We start from the raw sequence: 21917 nt of genomic DNA on the forward strand, positions 1-21917 counted from the left end.
CCTTTGTTCCATATAAAACAGAAAAGTCAGTTATAACAATATCATGATAACTTTAATTATTATCCATTATTTATTATTCAAATGACATTACAATGCTTCACACAGGTCCACCCTTCCATCCTTTAGAGATCATGTATCCACAAATGGGTCCACAGAAAAACTTTGAGCCAGTCTATCCTATAATTGGATAACAATACTGGAAAACAATTTTTTTCAAAAATGTTGCTTCCTCAGAATTTTTTTGAAAGTGATGCTTCTGCAGCATTTTTTTTGGTTATGATAGACCACTTGAAGCTGAACACAAATGTACTGTAAGTTCAGACTACTTGCATCATGTAGGAATTTGGAAAAACAAAAAAAAATAACTTTTATTGACTATAATGCATTTAATTGCATAACAATGCTGAACTTCGCAACAGTTCAACTAAGCTAAAAATGTTTTGATGATTTTCATTTGTACTCAATATCTGAGGCTCCTCACTTAAGTGTCCAACAATAAATAGCACTGATGGAGTCCAGTTGTCCTGATACCGTTTCTCCATGATGGCAATTTCCTGGTGAAACTTTTCAGCATGCTCATCACTGACAGCACCAAGATTTGCAGGGAAGAAGTCTAAATGAGAATGGAGAAAATTAATCTTTAGTGACATGTTGCACTTCATGGTTTTGTATGCTCGAAAGAATGTTGTCAACTAGCTGCACATAGTTAGGTGCTCTGAAAATTTTCAATAACATCTTTGAATGCTTCTACATGATTTTCTCTGGTCCCAGTAGAAGTTCTTCAAATTGTCTGAAATTGATGACCAGCAAAAATGCCTTCCTTAACCTTAGCATCAGTTATTGTGAGAAAAAATCTGTCTCAAATATCAAAATCCTTTATGGAAACTTCTGTAACTGGATTCCATCCTTGCTGTCTTCAACCCAATAATTCTGCTTTTGCCTTTGACAAACACAAGTCTCTGACCAGATCATTTAACTCAGATTGAATTTTCAAATGAGGCTCACTCAACATAAGGTTCAAATTCTGTATCAGTATTATTGTCGTTTTCCTTTCCTGGTTCGTGAATCTTCACTGCCTCCTCTGGATTCCTTGTCATGTTTTTCTAAAGCCTGTCCTGCCCTGCAGCATCCACCTTGCATAAGCATGCCTAGACAGGATAGAAAACTTTTCAGCTTACATTGTGGGCAACATTTTAATTGACCTGAAATATAAATTGAAATAAGAAATACTGGCGATTTGTTAAAAAGTGGTATGTGATGGAGAAATTTCATGGTGATTTTCATGATCAGCAGCCCAAAATCCATAAGATACACTCAAAAGTATTCAGGAAGCAAAATCTTTGTTGTCTCGTGCAATCAGAGACTTTCCTTAACTTTCTCCTCTATGTTTCCCTTAAGTGCACCACACAAAGTATAGGTATAAACCAACAAATTTTCACTTACCCCCCCCCCCCAACTGCTATTCTTTAATCATTTTCCCTGACTCAACCAAGCCATGAAATTAATCCTCACACTGGTTAATTCCAATGAAGGATACAAAAGGTTGCTCCATTGGATGAAAGGGCTCAGTTCTAATTCCCAAAGCATTCCGTTTCAAACACACATAACTTGCGTTTTCAATTACTGATCATATCTGCAATCTAGGTGGCTGATTTGCTATCAGTCCAATTAACTTTAGTTTTCTTTCAAACCAAGGAATTTAAGCATTCAAGACACCTCCTCAAATTATAAGTAAATTAACCCAGCTGAGAACTTCAGTACCTTAAGCTGACATAAAGCAATGAGGGGCCATTTATTCAGGATTGTGAAGGACATGATTCAATAATAGATCAGAGAGGTCAATTACGTTCAAAAGATTTTTTTTCATGCCTATGTGTCATTGTCAACTGGTCAGCAACTCAATTCAGTGCTGGCAAAGCAGCTTCAAACAGAGCTTTTGTTCATTTACAAGTCCTGCTATTCTACCTAACAGCATCAGCTGACATCCTGGCTCAGAACCAGCAAATCTGGATACTGGATAGAGGCTACATAAACCAATGACTACAACTGCTAGTTTTAGTTTGGCTCTTAGTTGAAACTCAAACAATTAAAGTAACCACATGCTTTACTACAAGTGGGGAAAAGGACGAGAAATAGAAAGTGCTTGTAATATTAAGCTTAACAAACCTTCAATTCAGATTGTTCACTCAGGTCAAAGTCTTATGAAGTGTCTCATCTTTAGTCAGTGATGGCGTGGGGGTGGCGGGATGGGAGGTTGGTGACAGTGTACATGAGAGAGCAGTGAAATTGTAAATCAGCTGACAAAACATTGGTACAGTGAGGATGACCTTAGCAGCATGTTGCTTAGTTCAGTTTACTATTCACATTTAATATCTCCCTCTCTAAATGGTTTAATTGAACCACTCTACCCATGATCAACAAATGTAAGATTCACAGAAATAGTTGAAAATAGGACTCTTTTCTCATCAACAAGACAGCATACTTAATGTTTATTTATTCTAAGCTCTTGTACTACTTTTTATTAACTCTATAAACACATCTTCTCTCATTTATCTTAAACAAAAAAAATGCATGCCAGAAAGCAGCCTCAAATAATGCCTGACCTGTTGAGTTCCTCCAGCATTTTTTGTGAGTTGTTCCAATACTTTCATTGCTGTTAGTACTGAATGAATCAACATTATATTGAACATCTTGGAATCTTGAAGTACAATCAAAGTCTTTATTGTCTTATAAAAAGAGTAATCAAAGGTTTTATTTATTTCCCAGTGTATGCCAGGATCTGTCACAGGTGGTGTGGATCACATACACTTATCGTGCAGTAACAAGAGCCACGACAGTCCAAACTGCTTACACCAGTTGGACTAGTAATAAAATTTCACATCGACAGCTATATCTGGCCTATGTAAAGGCCAACATGGGATTGTTTGTAAATACAGGTAGTCCCTGAGTTACAAATGTCCGACTTACAAACAACTCGTACTTACGAACCGAGGAAGGAGAACGCCGTCCGCCACTTTAAGTTGGATCACGACACAGTCTGCCATTTTAAGTCAGATCGCTACATCGTCCGCCATTTTAAGTCATTGCTGTTGACACTGTGTTGAGTGTGTAACTTTGTATTTGGCTTAAATTTTTCTTAGCAAGATTCACCCTGACCGCCACCCCACCTTTTCCAGTTGGCTGGTGGCGCAGTGAGATCAGTGCCGGGTTCAAGAACAGAAGTTCTCAAGTTCTATCCAGTGACAGACTGCTCCTGAGCGTCCACTCCATCCACGCTGGGTTGATGTCAAGCTCACAGTTCAACCTCATTAAAAAAAACACTGCCACCTCCAGTTTAAATTCCCACGTGAAATATTGTGGAGGATCAAATACCCAAACCCAGCACAACCCCCACTTGTCCCATTTAACCTGTCTCAATGTGGTGGACTTTAGGATCCGGGGAATTCAGTGCGGTGGTCCTTAGGACACGGCAGAGCTTGAGACCCGCCGCCCATAGTGTTTCTGGTCCATTGACGGGAAACGATCACAAATGAAAATAAAGTGGAAATAATAAAGCATTTGGAAAGAGGTGAAACGTCATCGGTTATTGGAAAAGCATTAGGCTACAGTCAGTCAACAATCGGAACAATTTTAAAGGGTAAAGGATAAAGTGAGAATAATGGATCATGTGAAAGGCCCTGCCCCGATGAAAGCTACAATTAGTACTAAGCAACGCAGTGGTTTAATTATTGGAATACATATGTTTCTTAAGTGTTTTAGATACACAGAAAGGTAAAATATATACTATATACTAAGACAAACGTTTGACTAACTGACACTAAGTAATACTGGATGTATTTGTTCCAACTTATGTACAAATCTGACTTAAAGACGGACTCAGGAACGGAACTCGTTCGTAACCCGGGGACTGCCTGTACACATTGATGCCTGCCTATTTACATACTGCCAGCATCTGTGTGTTTTTAAGTAATGAGCTGCTGGAAATCTAAAATAAAACAGAAAATGCTGGAAATTCTCAACTTTGTAAGAAGCACCTGTGAAGGAAACCATGATCATATTGAATGCTGGGTGTGTCCGAGTCATCTACACATGCTCCTATTTTCTTAGAAAACAGTTCATCATGGAATTTCACCATTAAATTTGATCCAAACTTTGCTGTCTGGCCTTGTTATCTGTGACCTCCTATACTAAAACCAATACATGCTCAAAGAACAGGATCTCACCTTCCAACCTGTCACATAACAACCTTATGATAATCAATAATCCTAGCCACTGTTCCTACATGTTCAACTTTTATAGCAGGATGAGCTACCTAAACATTTTGCAATTTTTGCAATGGCACTCACATCTACTGTGATGAAGTGCTTTGCAAGGTTGGTGGAATCAACTACTGCCTAAACAAGGACCTGGAGCCGCTGCAATTTGCCTATTGCCACAACAGGATTTATCCTGGGTCTAACACATTGATGCAATTACAAAGAAAGCACAGTAGATGCTATCTCACTGACTCTCCACTTGGCCTTGGATCATCTGGACAATAATAATATCCTCCAGTCCAAAATATCGACTATTTACTTGTTTCCATACATGCTGCCTGACCTGCTGAATTCCTCCAGCATTTTGTGTGTGTGTTGCAAAAATAATACCTACACCAGGCTGCTTTTTATTGATTACAGCTCAGCATTCAATGCAATCATACCATCAGTTCTAATCAATAAGCTCCAAAACCTGGGCCTCTATCTCCCTCTGCAACTGGATCCTTGACTTCCTCACCACAACCCGTGCAGGTCAGAAGTAGCATCTCCTCCTTGCAGACAACAACACTGGTGCACCTCAAGGATGTGTGCTAAGATCACTATTCTCTCTGTACTCACAACTGTGTGGTTAGGCACAGCTCAAGCACCATCTATAAATTTCCTGACGACACAACTATTATTGGCAGAATTTCAGACGGCATACAGGAACAAGATGGATCAGCTGGTTGAGTAGAGTCGCAATAACAACAATGCACTCAATCCCAGTATGACCAAGGAAATGATTGTGAACTTCAAGGGAACACACACCAGTCCTCATTGAGGGATAAGCAGTGGAAAGGTAAGCAGTTTCAAGTCCCTGGATGTCAACATCTCTGCAGATCTATCCTGGGCCTAACATGTTGATGCAATTACAAAGAAGGCACCACAATAGCCATATTTCATTAGGAGTTTGGGGAGATTTGGTATGTCACCAAAGACACTCACAAATTTCTACACCATGTACCACGAAGAGCATTCTAACTTGTTGCCTCACCATCCAGTATGGACAGGCCAATGTACAGAATCGAAAAAAGTTGCAGAAAGTTGTAAACTCAACCAGCTCCATCATGGGCACCAGCCTCCCCAGCATTGAGTACAACTTCAAAAGGCAATGTCTCAAAAAGACAGCATTCAACATTATGAACTCTTGTCACCCAGGAAGTATCCTCTTCTCATCGCTACCTTCAAGGACGAGACACAGAAACCTGAAGACACACACTCAATGTATCAGGAACAGCTTCTTCCCCTCCACCTTTAGATTTTGGAATGGACAATTAATCCATGAATACTACCTATCTTTTATCCTCTCTGTAATGGGCTGGGTTAATCAGTCCCAACAATTCAAGTGTGGAAATAAGCAGACAGGCACAACAAAGTAACTTAAGTGTAATTTCTTATCATAAAAAAAGCACAAACCACACAGAATACTACGTAGCAAGTCACAAAGACTCTGGGCTTGATATTCTTAGTCACCACTTGATTGTTCCTGTTGTTGGTGGAACTCTGATTTCTGGCTCTCTCATGAAACCACCCCTTAATCACAAGCACCGATCACGATTTCCAGCCCCAGTTGAAATCCAAAGAATTAGTGAAAAATTCTTACATTTATACAAGATCCACAAGTGTAGACACCCACAAGACAAACTCTTTGATCTTACATTAACTCAGCATGCTTACACCAAACAACACATCATGTGTCCACTAACACAGCATTCAGCATACCCTCATAAATCAATTAAGACATCTTAATGGTCACCCCTCATTATCTTGTAGCACACAACATTCCTTGGACTTGCAATACATTTATGTTTTCAAACAAGCAATACACCTGAAGAAAGAATCCAGCTATCAACAGACATTCACATTTTAATGGTTACCTCGGTGTTTAATGGACTTCACTTGCTGCAAGTTTCAGAAAGAGTTAAGTGGTCTTTTGACCTAACAGACATTCACTCATTGTTTTTTTAAAACAAACTCCAATATGCCACTATCTTTTTGCACTACTTATTTAATTAAATATTTTATATATACTTATTGTAATTTCATTTTTATTATTATGTATTGCAATGTACTGCTGCTGCAAAACAACAAATTTCACATTGCCAGTGATTGTTTTACTGATAATTTCCAGCATTTTCCATTCTATTTTCAGTATTCACGAGGTCTAATTGAATGACTGTAACTTGCAGAGTAGCGATGTCCAGAAGAGAAATTGGTGCAGCAGGCAGCTCTTGCTTTATTAAATTTAAAGTTATTCCTTCCAAGCCTTTCATTGCATCATTCCAAGGATTGCTGCCAAGTCATACTTTAATGTCTGCTTGGCCTTGAAAAGACAGTTAATGATATTCTTCTGCAGACCAATGGTAAAATTCTACACTTGTACCCAGAAGTCCACTCTAAAGTCATTCTTCCAACACGATGTTGTGTGGTTCTTTTACGAGTTATGACCCTGCATCTGCATGCTTATGTTTATTTTATTAACCCTTCTGATTTTTCCCATGGCATTAAAAAGCATGACAAAATTAACTTTCAGTCATCTCCAAAGCTTAAAAGGTCAGATTTCTCTAGTATTTCTGTACAAATTTCATTAGTTCAATTCTATGATCTTTTCCAAAACATCTTCTCCTGCAATTCAAGACTTGAAAACAACACAGTACATACCAAGGTATGACCAGGGCAGTACTTCTAAATACATTCCCTCCAAATTATATGCACCTTCCTTGATTTCAAGGCTTGGTACTGGATTCAAATTTTTGACTATTCTTTTGTGTGGAATGGATATATTTGTCATTCACTAGAATAAAATTGCCGATTTATTTTAATGTAGCTAACACTCCCAATGCACATTGTTTTCTTTCCATTTTAAAGCTAAAGATCTTAAGGATTAGATTTATTTGCCATATGTATAGCAAAACATACAGTGAAAAGCATCATTAGCATCAACAACTAACATATTCCAAATATGTGCTGGGGCAGCTTGCAAGTATTGCTTGTTTCCTATACCAACATAGCATGCCAGCCACTAACTAACCCATATGTCTTTGGAATGTAGAAGGAAACCAAAGAACACAAAGGAAACCCACAGGTCACAGAGGGGACATACACACTCCTAAGACAGGAATGGAATTGAACCCAAATCTTGAAGCTGTAGTGTTACACTAACCGCTACGCTATCATGCTGCCCAATGCTGCTTTAAATGTAACCCCGTTTATAATTTGCCCCGTGTCCCATCATTGACTGCTATGCTTTCACATGCCAAGGGCTTAAACACAAGAATTCTCTACATCTTAGCCCAAGCCCTTAACAATTTGCTCCCTACGTACCTTGGTGCCATCAGTCACCAAGGTGAACCTACGTGTACCAAAAATGGACTGACAGGAGCCTGCAACAGGCAGCCGAGGGTGGAGGTGGAAACAGATACCACAGTGGCGTTTAAGAGGCTTTTAAATAGAGACGTGAATATGCAGGATATAGCGAGAAATGGATCACGTAGAGGCAGAAGAGATTTAATTTAGCATCATTTTCAACACAGACATCGTGGTCCAAAGTTGCTGAAGTGTTCTATCTTCTATGTAAATTAAACCCGCATCTTAGGTGTCAGTTCATAGCCTGGGAGATAACGGCTTTTCCAGTGGCCAGCCAGTTATCTGCTAAATGTGATCAGGGTTTACCACCCTCTCGGGCTGATTTACTATATTAAAAGTTGCCAAATAAACAACCTGCTGATGAACTGCTTTTCAAATCATTATAGTGAAATAAGAACTACATGTCCCTAGCCTAAGCTCCGAGGCGCACCACTTTGTTGTCTCATTTCTCTTTAATCATGAAAAAAACGCCTCAGGTCGTACCCAAATCCTCTCGCCTATTTGCGAAGTTACAAAGTAAAGCGGATGGATGTGCCCGGTTACCTGTAGTAGGAGAGGAGCCCGTTGCTGAGCACGAACCAGCGGCGCTGGTAACCTTTCAGATAGTTGGTCCATTTGTAGAGCCAGCCTCTGCGAGTGTCAGCGGTGGCGGCCGGGGGCAGTGCGGGCCCCGCCAAGCCACCCGCCTCCCGGGGCACCTCGTTCATGCCGCGGCCGAACGGATGTCCGTGCACGGCGCTGAGACAAGGACAGCAGCCGGCTGCCCCATGAAAGAGGCGGGTCTCGGGCAGGAGGGGAGGCGGGCCCCAGAGGGGCGGAGGCGGAGGCGGAGGCCTGGCCTGGCCGGCCCGGCTGGGGGAAAGGTCCGGCAGCTGCAGTGGGAAGCTCCCCATTAACGGCCGCCAGTTTCCACTTCAGCACCGAAACAAAGCACACATCGTGTGAACGGGAGAAAAAAGTACTACCGATTGTCAGCAACAACAACCGAACAAAAGTAATCCTCGGTTTAAAAATAAATATCTATATATCTTTTAGGACATCAGTGGCGCGAGTCTTGAAACGTGATTTGTGTGTGTAAAGTGACACACAAAGTGCTAGAGGACAAACAGCGTCTGTAGCAGGAAAAAGGACAGTCGACGATTCATACTGCGATCCTTCATCAAGAAAGGGGCAGGCGCCAGAATAATAAAGTAGTGTGGGGAGGAGGATTAGGAGATCAAACTAGCAGATCATTGATAAGTCCGCATGCAAGAGGAAAGGTAGGACTCACCTATGACCTGCCAGCTTCTGTTCCTACCCCTACCTTTCTGCTCCCTTCCCTTCCAGTCTTGGTGAAGGGTCTTGGCCAGAAACATTGAAACAATTTCCCTCCACATATGTTGCTGAGTTCGTCCGGCACTTTGTGTGCGTGTTGCTCCAGTTTTCCAACATCTACAACATCCTGGTAGTTATTACAGAGAGCTATTGTTCAAAGAAAGGGCATATTTACCTAGTTATTCGCGTGTCCTCTAACTTCAAGGAAATCTGTCAACGTGGAATAGGTTTCTTTAAAGCCATAAGCACCCAGCAGGTTGTAAAGAGAAATTGAAACCAACAGTATCACAGTTTAGGCCTAATTGTTTAATGCTATTGTGTAGCAACTTCGGGATGAACATGATGATGAATACCCTGTTCATTTTACATAGTCTTTAAATTTCCTCTTTTAATTCAGCTTATCTATGGTGTTTTGCACTTATGGATTTCTGCATGTTATGTGTGTTTGGAACGACTATATCTATTAAGTTGTCATTGCTTGTTTATCCTTTAATATTGTATCTGGATGGTAATTATGGATTGTCCTATCTGTAAAAATGGATCAGTCATAATATAATTTGATGAACCCTACCTCGAAAACTGGATTAGGCTTGAATTTATAATAAGGTATTATTATATTATACTATTATCAGTTGTTCTTTACATCCTTTTCATAGCCCTATGGCATATTTCCTGCTCTTCTGAAAGTATATTGTGGTTTTCAAAGTGAGTGGTGATTAGTTGTGAGATGCATGATGTTACAATTTTATATATAGTTTGTAAACAAGTAATAGGACAATATTTTGATGGGCCATTTGTGATTTCTCTTTAGGTAAGAGATATCTTTTACCTTGTCAAAGATTTTCCAGGATTTTAAGAAAATTGTTGATATGCATTAATAGGTACGGATGAAGCCATGGAAATTTTTTTTAACCAATAATGATGAATATTATCACTATTGGTATTCTCCAATTGTGTTTTTTTGTGTAATGGCTTTCAGCATATCCATTGTAACTTCAGGTGTTTGCATTTCTTTAATTGTGTGAGTGTGTTGTTATTCCTCCCTAATCCAGTTTGCTTCTTGATTGTGCGTCACCCTGTTTGAATACATACTAGACCAAACGTTCATTATCTTGTGTTTGTTGGTAATTCTCTACGAGGGTTGGTGACATTTTGGTGTGTCGAATTTAGTTTCAATGCGCTGAATAAACCTTTTTTCAGAACTGATAATTCTTTTTTCTTCATCTGGCACATTTCACGTATCTATTTAGTCTGGCTTTGCATGCTCCAAGCTTTTTGTTTTGCTTTATTTATAAAATCTGTAATGTTTTTGTTAGGTTGATCATATTTTGTATGGACCTTGTATTTCTTTAGTATTTTGTGAGTTTTTCTCCTAACTTTCTTGCTCAGGTTATCCATTTTAAACTCCATGAGGTGGGCTATTACTGTTCTTAAGGTTTCAGTTTTGTTTCTTAATCTCTTCTGCCTTTTCAGTGTTCTCATTTCATTGGGTTTCTATTAATGAGTGCCACTATTATGGAGCCGTTGTACTGCACTGCAGTTAATGCTGCGCTGTATGCTATTGTGTGTAGTTCTTCAAATGTTTCAAGTTTTCCTAAATATTGTAGTCATATATTTTTGTTCAGAGTATTAACAATTTTTGCAAATTTTGATTATCTATTTTGTTTTGGTATGTAGGATCATTTTGTTGGGTATTCTATGTATTCTGTTAGTGTGTTGTTAAATATTAGGATAATTTCGTCTGTAAGATCAGCTTTGACATTCTGTGGAGACTGTACATTTGTGTTGTTGTTATTACCTTCAGTTGTTGAAGTAATTCTGTTTTCATCTGCACTTCGATGGGGGGTGATATCTGCATTATTTTCTTGCGTAGTATTGTTGTGGTCGGAAGGTTGGTTTCTTTCTAGCTCTTGTACAACTTCATGTTTTATGTGGTTTGACATGCCTACAGGGATTAAATTATTTATTTACAATCACTCTAAATTGATCTGTTATTCATTGTGCATTTACTTACATGGAAGGATCTTGTGCTCTAAGATGTTGATAAAGTTTGTCTCTTTATGCTGCCATGTCAGTCTCAACTTCCGTTACTCAATAATGTACATGTATTATGAATGAATTGAATTGACTTTATTACTTACATCCTTCAAATACATGAGGAGTAAAAATCTTTACGTTACATCTCTGTCTAAATGTGCAATTTATAGTAATTTGTAATAGATAGTATGAAAACAGGACAGTCAATATAACATAGAAATACAATTGTATCAGCATGAATTAATCAGTCTGATGGCCTGGTGAAAGAAGCTCTCCCGGAGACAGTTGGTCCTGGCATTTATGTTACAGTAGCGTTTCCCAGATGGTAGCAGCTGGAACAGTTTGTAGATGGGGTGACTCGGGTCCCCAATGATCCTTTGGGCACTTTTTAAACACCTGTCTTAGTAAATGTCCTAACTAGTGGGAAGCGGTATGGCTGACATAGACAGGAGGCAGCAAATGGGAATAAAAGGGGCCTTTTCTGGTTGGTTGCTGGTGACTAGTGGTGTTCCTCAGGAGTCAGTTTTGGGACTTCACATTGTTTATCAATGATTTAGATAATGGAATTGATGGCTTTGTAGCAAAGTTTGCAGATGATATGAAGATAATTGGAGGGACCGGTAGTGCTGAAGAAGCAATGCAATTGCAGCAGGACACATTGGAAGAATGGGCAAAATGTGGCAGATGGAATATAGTGTTGGGAAATGTATGATAATGCATTTTGGTAAAAGGAACAATAGTGCAGACTATTATCTAAATGGGGAGAAGGTTCAAACATCAGAGGTGCAGAGGGACTTGAGAGTCCTCGTGCCAGACTCTCAGAAGGTTAGTTCACAGTTTGAGTTTGTGATAAAGAAGGCAAATGCAATGTTAGCATTTATTTCAAGGGGGATAGAGTATAAATGCAATGAGATAATACTGAGCCTTTATAAGGCACTAGCCAGGCTGCATTTGCAGTATTGTCAACAGTTTTGTGTCCCATATCTCAGAAAGGATGTGCTGTCACTGGAGAGAGTCCAGAAGAGGTTTACAAGGATGATTCTGGGAATGAAGGGGTTAACATATGAGGAGCATTTGGCAGCTTTGGAACTGTACTCACTGGAATTTCGGAGAATTGCGGGGATATCTCATTGAAACCTACCAAATGTTGAAAGGACGAGATAAATTGGATGTTTCCTATGGTGGGGGTATCCAGAACTTGAGGGCACAGCCTCAAAATTAAGGGGCAACCCTTTAGAAGGAGGAATTTTTTTTAGCTAGAGAGTAGTAAACCTGTGGACTGCTCTGCCACAGACTGTGGTGGAGGCTAAGTCCATGCATATATTTAAGGTGAAAGTTGATCATTTCCTGATCAGTCAGGGCATCAAAGGATATGGCAAGAAGGCAGGTGTATGAGTTTGAGTGGGATCCAGAATCAGCCATGATGATGGAGCAGACTTGATGGGCTGAATGGCCTAATTCTGCTCCTCTGTCTTACAGTCCATATTCGGATCTATAGATTGGTGGCTGAAGTTAAGTTGCTGAATTTATTTGCTACATGTGCTAATCCCAAAAAACACCCTAACAGTAGGCACATACAAAGAGCAATCAGGCATCGAAAAATAAATGGACTGCACAGAGAAGAGAAAAAGATTAAAAAGACAAATTGTAGTTTCAAAAACAGCACTAATCTGCATGTTGTTGATGAAAAATCTGAAATTGATGAGAGTGATACAGCACTGGCTGGCATTAAGACTTACAATATGAAAACTAAAATATTCAAGCTATATGGCTTGTGCCAGAAGTGAACAGCAAATTAATTAAAATGGAATTGGATACTGGTTTAGCTATGCCAGACATTTCACAAAAAGAGCTTAAATGACATTTCAAAGAAATTGAAGCCTGTAGATAACTCCAACTAAGAACTTATTCTGGAGAAAAGATAATTCCTGTGGGAATGACATTCATAACGTGTGAAATACAACAACCAAGTCAAACGAACATTGGGCCTGTTTGTGGTAATAGTAGGAGGGCCATAGTAGGGGTGTAATTGGCTGAGACAAATGCATTTTGATTGGAGATCCATTCACTATTTACATGCCAGATCCCTGTAATAGAGTCAACTGGAAGCAAAATAAGAAAGGTACTGGATGATGCCACAACTATCTCAGTGCTATACATCATGAGCTGCTGCTCTACTGAAGGCAAACAGATGTTGGTGCCAGTCTCTGTGCCTCTGGTTGGAAAGCATATTGGACCAAGGATGGACCATGCTGCTACAAGGAAGCATGAAAATATCGAAAGCAGTGGTCAGACTGCAAAAGTTTTTGTAGGAAACATATCTGAGAAAATTTCTGATACATCAATCAAGCAGTTGTGAATTGTGGCTTTGTTTTAAGCTAGAAATGAGTTCAAGGAGCTTCAGGAAAGCTGCAAGCATTCAGTTTTTGTGAGTTTAAAGACCCATAATCTACTCTGCATGCATTAAGGTTACTGCACAAACTTTGAGTGGGAGATAAAAAGTTGCCCGTTAAAGTAGATGCAAAAACTAAAGCCCAGCTGGATAAACGGAACACCATAAAGAAAGGAGTCAATGGAGATATGAAAACAGAGGGTTCATCAGAGCATGTTGTGGATGAGGAAACCAAGAGAGAGATCAGATCGTAAAGGGAGTAGTAGAAGGATTAATAGGAAAATATTTCAGTAATCTAAATGGACCTTCCCAAGATCAAGATACACAAACTAAAAGAAGAAAAAGGAAGAAGAAAAAGTGTCCAGATCTGTAAGAACCAATTCCTGCAGTCTCAGAGTCAACTCCCACAACCACCACAGAGGAGGCCCCAGAACTTAAGATTGTTTTCACAGCCACACGTTTCACATGCCATGCAGATTGACCTCCCTTGTCAGGAAAGATATTATCCCACAAGAGTGAGGAAGCCTCCACAGTGATTAAATCCTTGGGCCTGAATGGGACAATTTAAAACTTACTGTGCTGTGGATGTCTGCATGGTAGTTGTATATATACTGTATATATAGTTGAGATGCATTCTGTATTGAGTTGTTTATAGCTAAGCAGGGAGGAGTATTGTGTATTTAATATTTAAGTATTATTTGTGTAAATTTGTAAATATATTATGTGAGTAAGCATTCTTTACTTGTTTAAATAATTCCTTATGGGTTATATGTAAAAATACATGACCTGCATACGTCATGATGCTACCATATGACACATACGTGCTTCACTAGGCTCACATTTCAGACTCCTGTCTTTTTCTTGCAATTAGTTCTATGTTTTGAAGTTAAAAGCATAACTTTAAGACTAATAAATTGTTCATTTGTATGACAAGATGGGTAAGAAGTTCCTGGGTGTCAACATCTCAGACGATCTATACTTGGCTCAACATATTGTTGCAATCACAAAGAAGGCACACCAGCAGCTGTATTTCGTTAGAAATTTTAGTAGATTTGATTTGCAACCAAAGACTCTAGAAACTTTCTACAGATGGAGAGCATTCTGACTAGTTACAACACCACATGGTCTAGACTCTCCAATGCATTGGATCAGAGGGTTGTAGGCTAGCCTCCCCACCACTGAGAATATCTTCACAAGACGGACAACACACTGGAGGAACTCAGAAGATCAGGCAGCATCCATGGAAACGAGCAGTCAACGTTTCGGGCAGAGACCCTTCATCAGGACTGAAGAAGGAGGGGGCAGGGGCCTTATAAAGAAGGTTGGGGGGAGGTTGGAAGGTGCCAGGTGAAAAGCCAATCAGTGGTAAGATCAAGGGGTGGGGAGGGGAAGCAGGGAGGGTATAGGCAGGAAAGGTGAAGAAGGAATGTAAGGTGAAAGCACTATGGGTAGTAGAAGTAGGCAGAATCATGATAGACAGTTAGAAGAGGAGGCAGAGTGAAAGTGGGATGGGGGAAGGGAGCAGGAGGGAATTACCAGAAATTGGAGAATTTGATGTTAATGCTAAGGGGCTGGAGACTACCCAGACGGTATATGAGGTTATGCTCCTCCAACCTGAGTTTGGCCTCATCATGGCAGTAGAGGAGGCCATGTATGGACATATCCGAATGGGAATGTTAAGCAGGGTTGAAGTGGGTGGCAACCGGGAGATCCTCTCTGTTGTTGCAGACGGAGTGGAGGTGCTCGACGAAGCGATCCCCCAATCAGCGTTTGCTCTGAGTTTCAGATGTGGGAATCTTCCAGCTTCCCAGATGGCCACATCTGTGTAGCTTCTGAGAGACTGTGTTAGGGATCTGGAGCTGTGGCTTGAGGTCCTACAGCTTATTAGGGAAAGAGAGAAGGAGATAGACAGGAGTTACAGGGAGTTAGTCTAACTTCTGCAGCCTCGGGGTGACAAATGGGTGACTGTCAGGGAAGGAATGAGAAGAGCTCAGATAGTAGAGAGCACATGTCTGGCCACCTCCCTCAGTAATTGTCATCTCGTTTTGGATGCTGTTGGGGGGCGGGGGTGTGACCTAACAGAGGATGACCATCGGGTCTCTGGCAGTGAGCCTGGTTGCATGGTGCAGAAGGGAGAGAAGAAGATGAGGAATGCAGTAGTCATAGGGGATTCATTGGTGAGGGGAACAGACAGGATGTCCTGTCAGCCCGATAGAAATACCCGCATAGTGTGTTGCCTCCCAGGTGCCAGGGTTCGGGATGTCTCAGATCGGCTGCAATGTATTCTGAAGGGAGAGAGTGAACAGCCAGAAGTCTTGATACACATTGGTACCAACGACATGGGTAGAAAAAGGGAGGAGGTGCTGAAGAGAGAATTCAGGGAGTTGGGTAGGAAGTTGAAAAGCAGGAATCCAGGGTAGTAATCTCAGGAATGCTGCCTGTGCCAAGTGCTAACGAGTGCAAGAATAGCATGATCAGACATATATATTATCATGTGGCTGAGAGACTGGTGTAGGGGGCAGGGCTTCAGGTTCCTGGATCACTGGGGCCTCCTGTACAAAAAGGATGGGTTGCAGCTGAACCCAAAGAGGTCCAATATCCTTGCAGGCAGGTTTAATAGAGCTGTTAGGGAGGGTTTAAACTAATTTGGCAGGGGGAAGGGAACCGGAATGATAGGGCTGAGGAAGGGGAAAACAGAAATAAATCAAAGATAGCATGCAATGGAGATGATGAAAAGGACAGGCAGGAGATGAGGCATAATCACAACCAGTGGTTACAGAGTTACAGGACAATAGAGGCGTGGTGCAGTTAAAACAGAAAGCAAAAAATACTGGCCTGAAAGTGTTATATTTGAATGCACGCAGCATGGGAGATAAAATGGACGACCTTGAAATTCAGCTACAGATTGGCAAGTATGATGTTGTGGCCATCTCTGCAACTTGGCTAAAGGATGGTTCCCATTGGGAGCTGAATGTCTGAAGATATATGGTGTATCGGAAAGATAGGTTAGTAGACAGAGGGGGTGATGTGGTCTTGTGTATGAGAAATAATAGTAAATCATTAGAAAGGGATGTCATAGGATTGGAAGGTGTAGAGTTTCTATGGGTTGAATTAGAAAATGGCAAGGGTAAAAGGACACTAATGTTAGTTGTATACAGGCTTCCAAACAGCAGCTGGAATGTGGATTACAAATTACAGCAAAAGATAGAAAAGGCATGTCAGAAGGGCAATGTCATGATAGTCGTTGGGGATTTTAACATTAAAGTGGATTGTGAAAACCTGGCCAGTACTGGACCTCAAGAGAGAGAATTTCTAGAATGTCTAAGGGATGGCTTTTTAGAACAGCTTGTTGTAAAGCCGACTAGGGGATCAGATTGGGTGTTGTGCAATGATCCGGAGGTGATAAGAGAGCTTAAGGTTAAGGAACCCTTAGGGAACAGTGATCACAATATGATTGAATTCACTTTGAAATTTGAGAAGGAGAAACTAAATTCCATTGTTTCAGCATTTTAGTGGAATAAAGGAAATTACAATGGCATGAGAGGAGAACTGGCCAAGTTTGACTGGAAAGAGACACCAGCAGGAAGGACAGCAGAGCAGGAATGGCTGGAGTTTCTGCAAAAATGTGCAAGACAGATATATTCAAAATAAGAAGAAATTTTCAAATGGAAGAAGGACAGCACTGTGGCTGACCAGTGAAGTCAGAGCCAAAGTAAAAGAGAGAGGCCATTCAAGGAAGCCAAAGCCAGTGGGAAGATAGAGGATTCAGAAGCTTATAAAAACTTGCAGAAGGGGACTAAGAAGGTAATTAAGAAGGAAAAGAAGAATTGTGAAAGGAAGCTGGCAGCTAATATCAAAGAAGATACAAAAAGCTTTTTTAAGTATATAAAAGGTAAAAGAGAGTTGAGGATAGATATAGGACCAATAAAAAATGACGCTGGAGATATTGTAATGAAAGACGCAGAGTTGGCAGAGGAAATGAATGCGTATTTTGCATCAGTCTTCACAGTGGAAGATGTCTGCAGAATACTGGACATTCAGGAGTGTCAGGGAAGTGAAGTATGTGCAGTGAAAATTATGACTGAGCAGATGCTCGGGAAGCTTAATGGTCTGAGGGTGGATAAATCTGGACCTGATGGAATGCACCCTTTGGTTCTGAAGGAAGTAACTGGAGAGATTGCGGAGGCATTAACAATGATCTTTCAAGAATCAGTAGATTCTGGCATTTTACCTGATGACTGGAACATTGCAAATGTTACTCTGCTATTTAAAAAGGGTGGGAGGCAGCAGAAAGGAAACTATAGACCTGTTAGCCTGACATCAGTAATTGGGGAAGTTGTTGGAATCGATTATTAGGGGTGAGGTTACAGAGTACTTGGAGATACTTGACAAGATAGGCCAAAGCCAGCATGGTTTCCTGAAAGGGAAATCCTGCCTGACTAACCTACTACAATTCTTTGAGGAAATTGCAAGCAGTGTAGACAAAGGATAGACAGGGTAGATGTGGTGTACTTGGATTTTCAGAAGGCCTTCGGCAAGGTGCCGCACATGAGGCTGCTTAGCAAGATAAGATCCCATAAAATTACAGGAGAGTTACTAGTGTAAAGGGGGTTTCTTCTTTTTTCTTTGTTACTGTTGGGAAAGGGTTTCTTTTTGTTAACTAGCAGGAATGCTAATTTACTGATAACGAGAATGGTATTCCTTTGTAAACCAAATGGGGATTAATGTTCTTTCTTCTGAGTCTGTAAGCTTTTGTTGACGGGCTTTTGGGCAGATCGGCGCGAGGGGGTCGAGAGAGAGGACGCAATGCTCTAAGCGGGGCGAGGATCGGACCCCAAAGGGGGGGTCTGAGGCCGGAAGATTCTCTGAGGAGGGGGGGGGATGAAGCTAGATGTGCTTGGTTGACCACTCGGAGGGTCCTGAGCTGTTTGGAGAGTCGAGGAGTTCGGAGGGGATTGAATGGTGGCCAGAAGACTTCAGTAATTGAGCTCCAATGGCTGTGCACGAAGTGGTTTGGACTTTGATAAGTTGGCGCCTTTTCTTTAATTTTCTCTTCATATATACTGTATCGTTATTAATCACTTAGTTATAGTAACCTTTATAAATTGTACTCATTTAATCGCATATGGTGTACTGTCTGTTTTTGGGCAAGGCGGGGACATCACACAGCATCCACACCAGCTGATTACCCAGTTTGGCGGGGCCGAAGGCTGCTCCCCCTAGACGAAACGAGCTGAGCGAGCCTGAGGCGACCCAGGGGGTTACATTGTGGGGTGCTCGTCTGGGGTTGATTTCTGTGGAAGCTGTGTGATCACCCTCTTTAAATTGTGTCTGCGGCGAAGAGCTGGTGTGCCTTTGTGGGTGTGTGATTGCTGGTGATCACTGCGTGTGTGTTGGGTGGGGTGGCTGCTGTTGGTAGCCTGGAGGTCATTGTTCGAGTTCCGACTAGTGCTGACGAAATGGTGGTGGGACCATGGGTTGTCTGTACTGTTTGGAGAGTGAGGAGTGACAGGTTGGGATGTTTCAGCAGTGGTGAGCTCCGCCCAGTTATTGGAATAATGTCCAACCCTAAAGGGGCGGAAGCGGGGGCGAAGCGGACCCCTCAGTTATTGGGTGAGTGGCAGTGCTTGGCTGAGGAAAAGCGACAGGGACGGGTTGAAAGTTTGAGTAGACGGGCTGGTGACTTTGTTAGAACTGCCAGGCGCAATTACCTCAAAGTGACCGCTGCCAGTTCTGGGAAAGTGTGGGAAAATGCGTGTGGTTCGACTGGAAGTCAAATGCCGCAGCTGGGGGGCTTATCATACCCGTGGCAGGAGATTGGTGGGAAGTTTTTAGGGTATCCCTTTTTGCCTAGGGGGGCAGATAAATTGCTTGTGGTGCCAAGGGGATCTGTCAAGGGGATCAGTTGTTCCGTTGATTCGAGAGGTGTCGGGAAACTTAGAGGAGGCCCAGTGGGGGGAACGGCTTGGGGTCTCTGGGGGAGCACGTTCCCAGCAATGTACCAAGGAACTCCCGAAAGGAACAGACTCTATTCCTGAAGGCTTAGAGGGGCCACGCGGACAGGTGTTGTTACGGATGGATGGAAGTCAAGTTAAGCCATCCTTGGCACCGGGGCGCCGGTTAAGTTGCTGTACAGTTTGTTTCATAACCGTTATTGGAAGCATTTACCCTTGACGACATTGAGGACACTGGAGATTCGGGGTACCAGTGCTGGTGATTATCCAGACAACGGTTGTTGGTCAGTGAAAATGGAGTTCTTAGAGGCAAATGTGGAGGAGACTGAGGTTCATGAATCGTTAATTCTGATGTGTCCGGACCCTGTTGAGACGGGCAGCGTTTCTGTTCTAGAGAGAACCAATATCCTGCTGGTGCGCTTGGGGGCCTGCCCAGAGGAGGCGGGTGAGCGCTGTTTGGAGGCATTGTCGATGCACCCAGAGTTTCGAGCTGCTTGTGCGGACGTGTATAGCAGCATTGGGCCGATACCGAATTCAAACAAGAGCCAGTGGTGGTATGGCCTGGGGGAAGTATCTGAGGATGAGACTCTCTTAGTGGACGCTGCGAAATACCACGAGAGAGGGGAGTTGACTGCTGAAGACACCTCGGAGAGAGAGAGGTTGCAGTGACTGGCCCCTGAAGCCGTGGAAGACGTAGGCAGCGTGTGTGTGGATTGTATTGCGTTGAAGAGGCCCTGAGAGAATATGGCCCTGAGGGCCAGAGAGGCGATGGCCTGTCTGAATGGTGCGATGTGGTTTAAGGTGCTCGATCTGAGGAGTGGATGTTTCCAGATCCCGAAGAGTGGGGCTGACAAGGACAAGACGGCCGTTATAAATTCCCTAGGAGTCTTCGGGTCTGAAAAGATGCCACAGGGCATATCTGGAGCCCTTGCAACCTTCCTGCGGGGCAGGTGGAAGACCATAGGGATATGGAGGCGTTTGGAGTTTTGGTGTATGTGGATGATCTCTTGGTGCTTGGATTTGCCTCAGAAGAATATGAAGTGAGGTCGTTGCAGGAGCAGCTGAGAACTACCGAGTTAAAGTGTTTTCTGGACACGTGCCAGGGCTGGCGAAGGTCGCAGCTCGTGAGTGACTGTCTCCACGGAATCAAGTTTGAAATGAAGACGGAGAGACTGGAGAAAGCGATCTGGAACCAGTCGGAAGACTTACAAGTTGGAGAGAATGAAGAAAGTTGTCTGACTGAGGGTAATAGCAAACTGAGAACCCGGAGAAGGGAGTTTGCGGAGGTGAAGCAATTACAGACGAATCTCAGAAGAGAGAAGCGGAAGCTTGAAGGGAACCTGAAGATGACCATCGACAGTTCAAATAAAGTGCAAAACCTGAAAGTTGATCTGGAAGAAGTCATGAGGAAGAAAAATCTGGAGAGAAGTGCAGTGAATACTGAACAGGAGGCTGAAGAGACTGCGGGAGCAGTGCAGGCCACGTGTTTCCGTTTGGAGAAGATCAAACAGCAGCTACCGATCACAGGAATGAGGAAGAATACAGATTCGATGGATGATGTGCTGGATGTGTGGTACATGCTGCCTTTTGCTGACTTTCCCTCGATTGAGGAAGAGACCTTTGGCCCTTCTCCCATTGAGTCAGGTGTAGCGGGGAGGGTTAGCTGTGTGCAGTGTGGGGCATGAGTGAGAGGTTGAGAGAGGAGTTGGTAGTGGGCCCAAGGTATCCCCAGTTGTGTCGAGCCTGAAGGGTTTAGGTGAGGGGGTACGGAGGCCTCAGAAGGGTTAGGGAACTCCCAGATAGTTGGCCTAAGTAGCGCCTGAGGAACAGGGCGTGAGGGTTACTGTGTGGGGAGGAGATGTCACTGTTTGTGCTTGGGTTACGGGGTGTTGGCAGGAAAGGTGGCGAATTATTTAGTAGTCATGAGGACATGACTTTTATTTGGTGGAGGGAGAGTGTAAAGGGGGTTTCTTCTTTTTTCTTTGTTACTGTTGGGAAAGGGTTTCTTTTTGTTAACTAGCAGGAATGCTAATTTACTGATAACGAGAATGGTATTCCTTTGTAAACCAAATGGGGATTAATGTTCTTTCTTCTGAGTCTGTAAGCTTTTGTTGACAGGCTTTTGGGCAGATCGGCTTGAGGGGGTCGAGAGAGAGGACGCAATGCTCTAAGCGGGGCGAGGATCGGACCCCAAAGGGGGGGTCTGAGGCCGGGAGATTCTCTGAGGGGGGGGGGGATGAAGCTAGATGTGCTTGGTTGACCACTCGGAGGGTCCTGAGCTGTTTGGAGAGTCGAGGAGTTCGGAGAGTCCTGAGCTGTGAGTCGAGGAGTTCGGAGGGTCCTGAGCTGTTTGGAGAGTCGAGGAGTTCGGAGGGGATCGAATGGTGGCCAGAAGACTTCAGTAATTGAGCTCCAACGGCTGTGCACGAAGTGGTTTGGACTTTGATAAGTTGGCGCCTTTTCTTTAATTTTCTCTTCATATATACTGTATCGTTATTAATCACTTAGTTATAGTAACCTTTATAAATTGTACTCATTTAATCGCATATGGTGTACTGT

The 21917-nt window shown here is 42.4% G+C and overlaps 1 protein-coding gene across 2 annotated transcripts in view; it reads right to left on the reverse strand.

Moving 5' to 3' along the window:
• Positions 1 to 8456, reverse strand: part of LOC132404277 (oxysterol-binding protein 2-like) — a 383310-nt gene extending 374854 nt beyond the window's left edge. For both annotated transcript variants that reach the window (XM_059988436.1, XM_059988435.1), the window contains exon 1: positions 8205 to 8456. In XM_059988436.1, coding sequence (XP_059844419.1) covers positions 8205 to 8368 — 164 coding nt within the window. In that variant the 5' untranslated portion in view covers positions 8369 to 8456. The remainder of the gene's footprint in view (positions 1 to 8204) is intronic.
• Between the last annotated feature and the right edge of the window lie 13461 nt (positions 8457 to 21917).

Source organism: Hypanus sabinus, chromosome 13, assembly GCF_030144855.1.
Source record: "Hypanus sabinus isolate sHypSab1 chromosome 13, sHypSab1.hap1, whole genome shotgun sequence".
Lineage (NCBI taxonomy): Eukaryota > Metazoa > Chordata > Chondrichthyes > Myliobatiformes > Dasyatidae > Hypanus > Hypanus sabinus.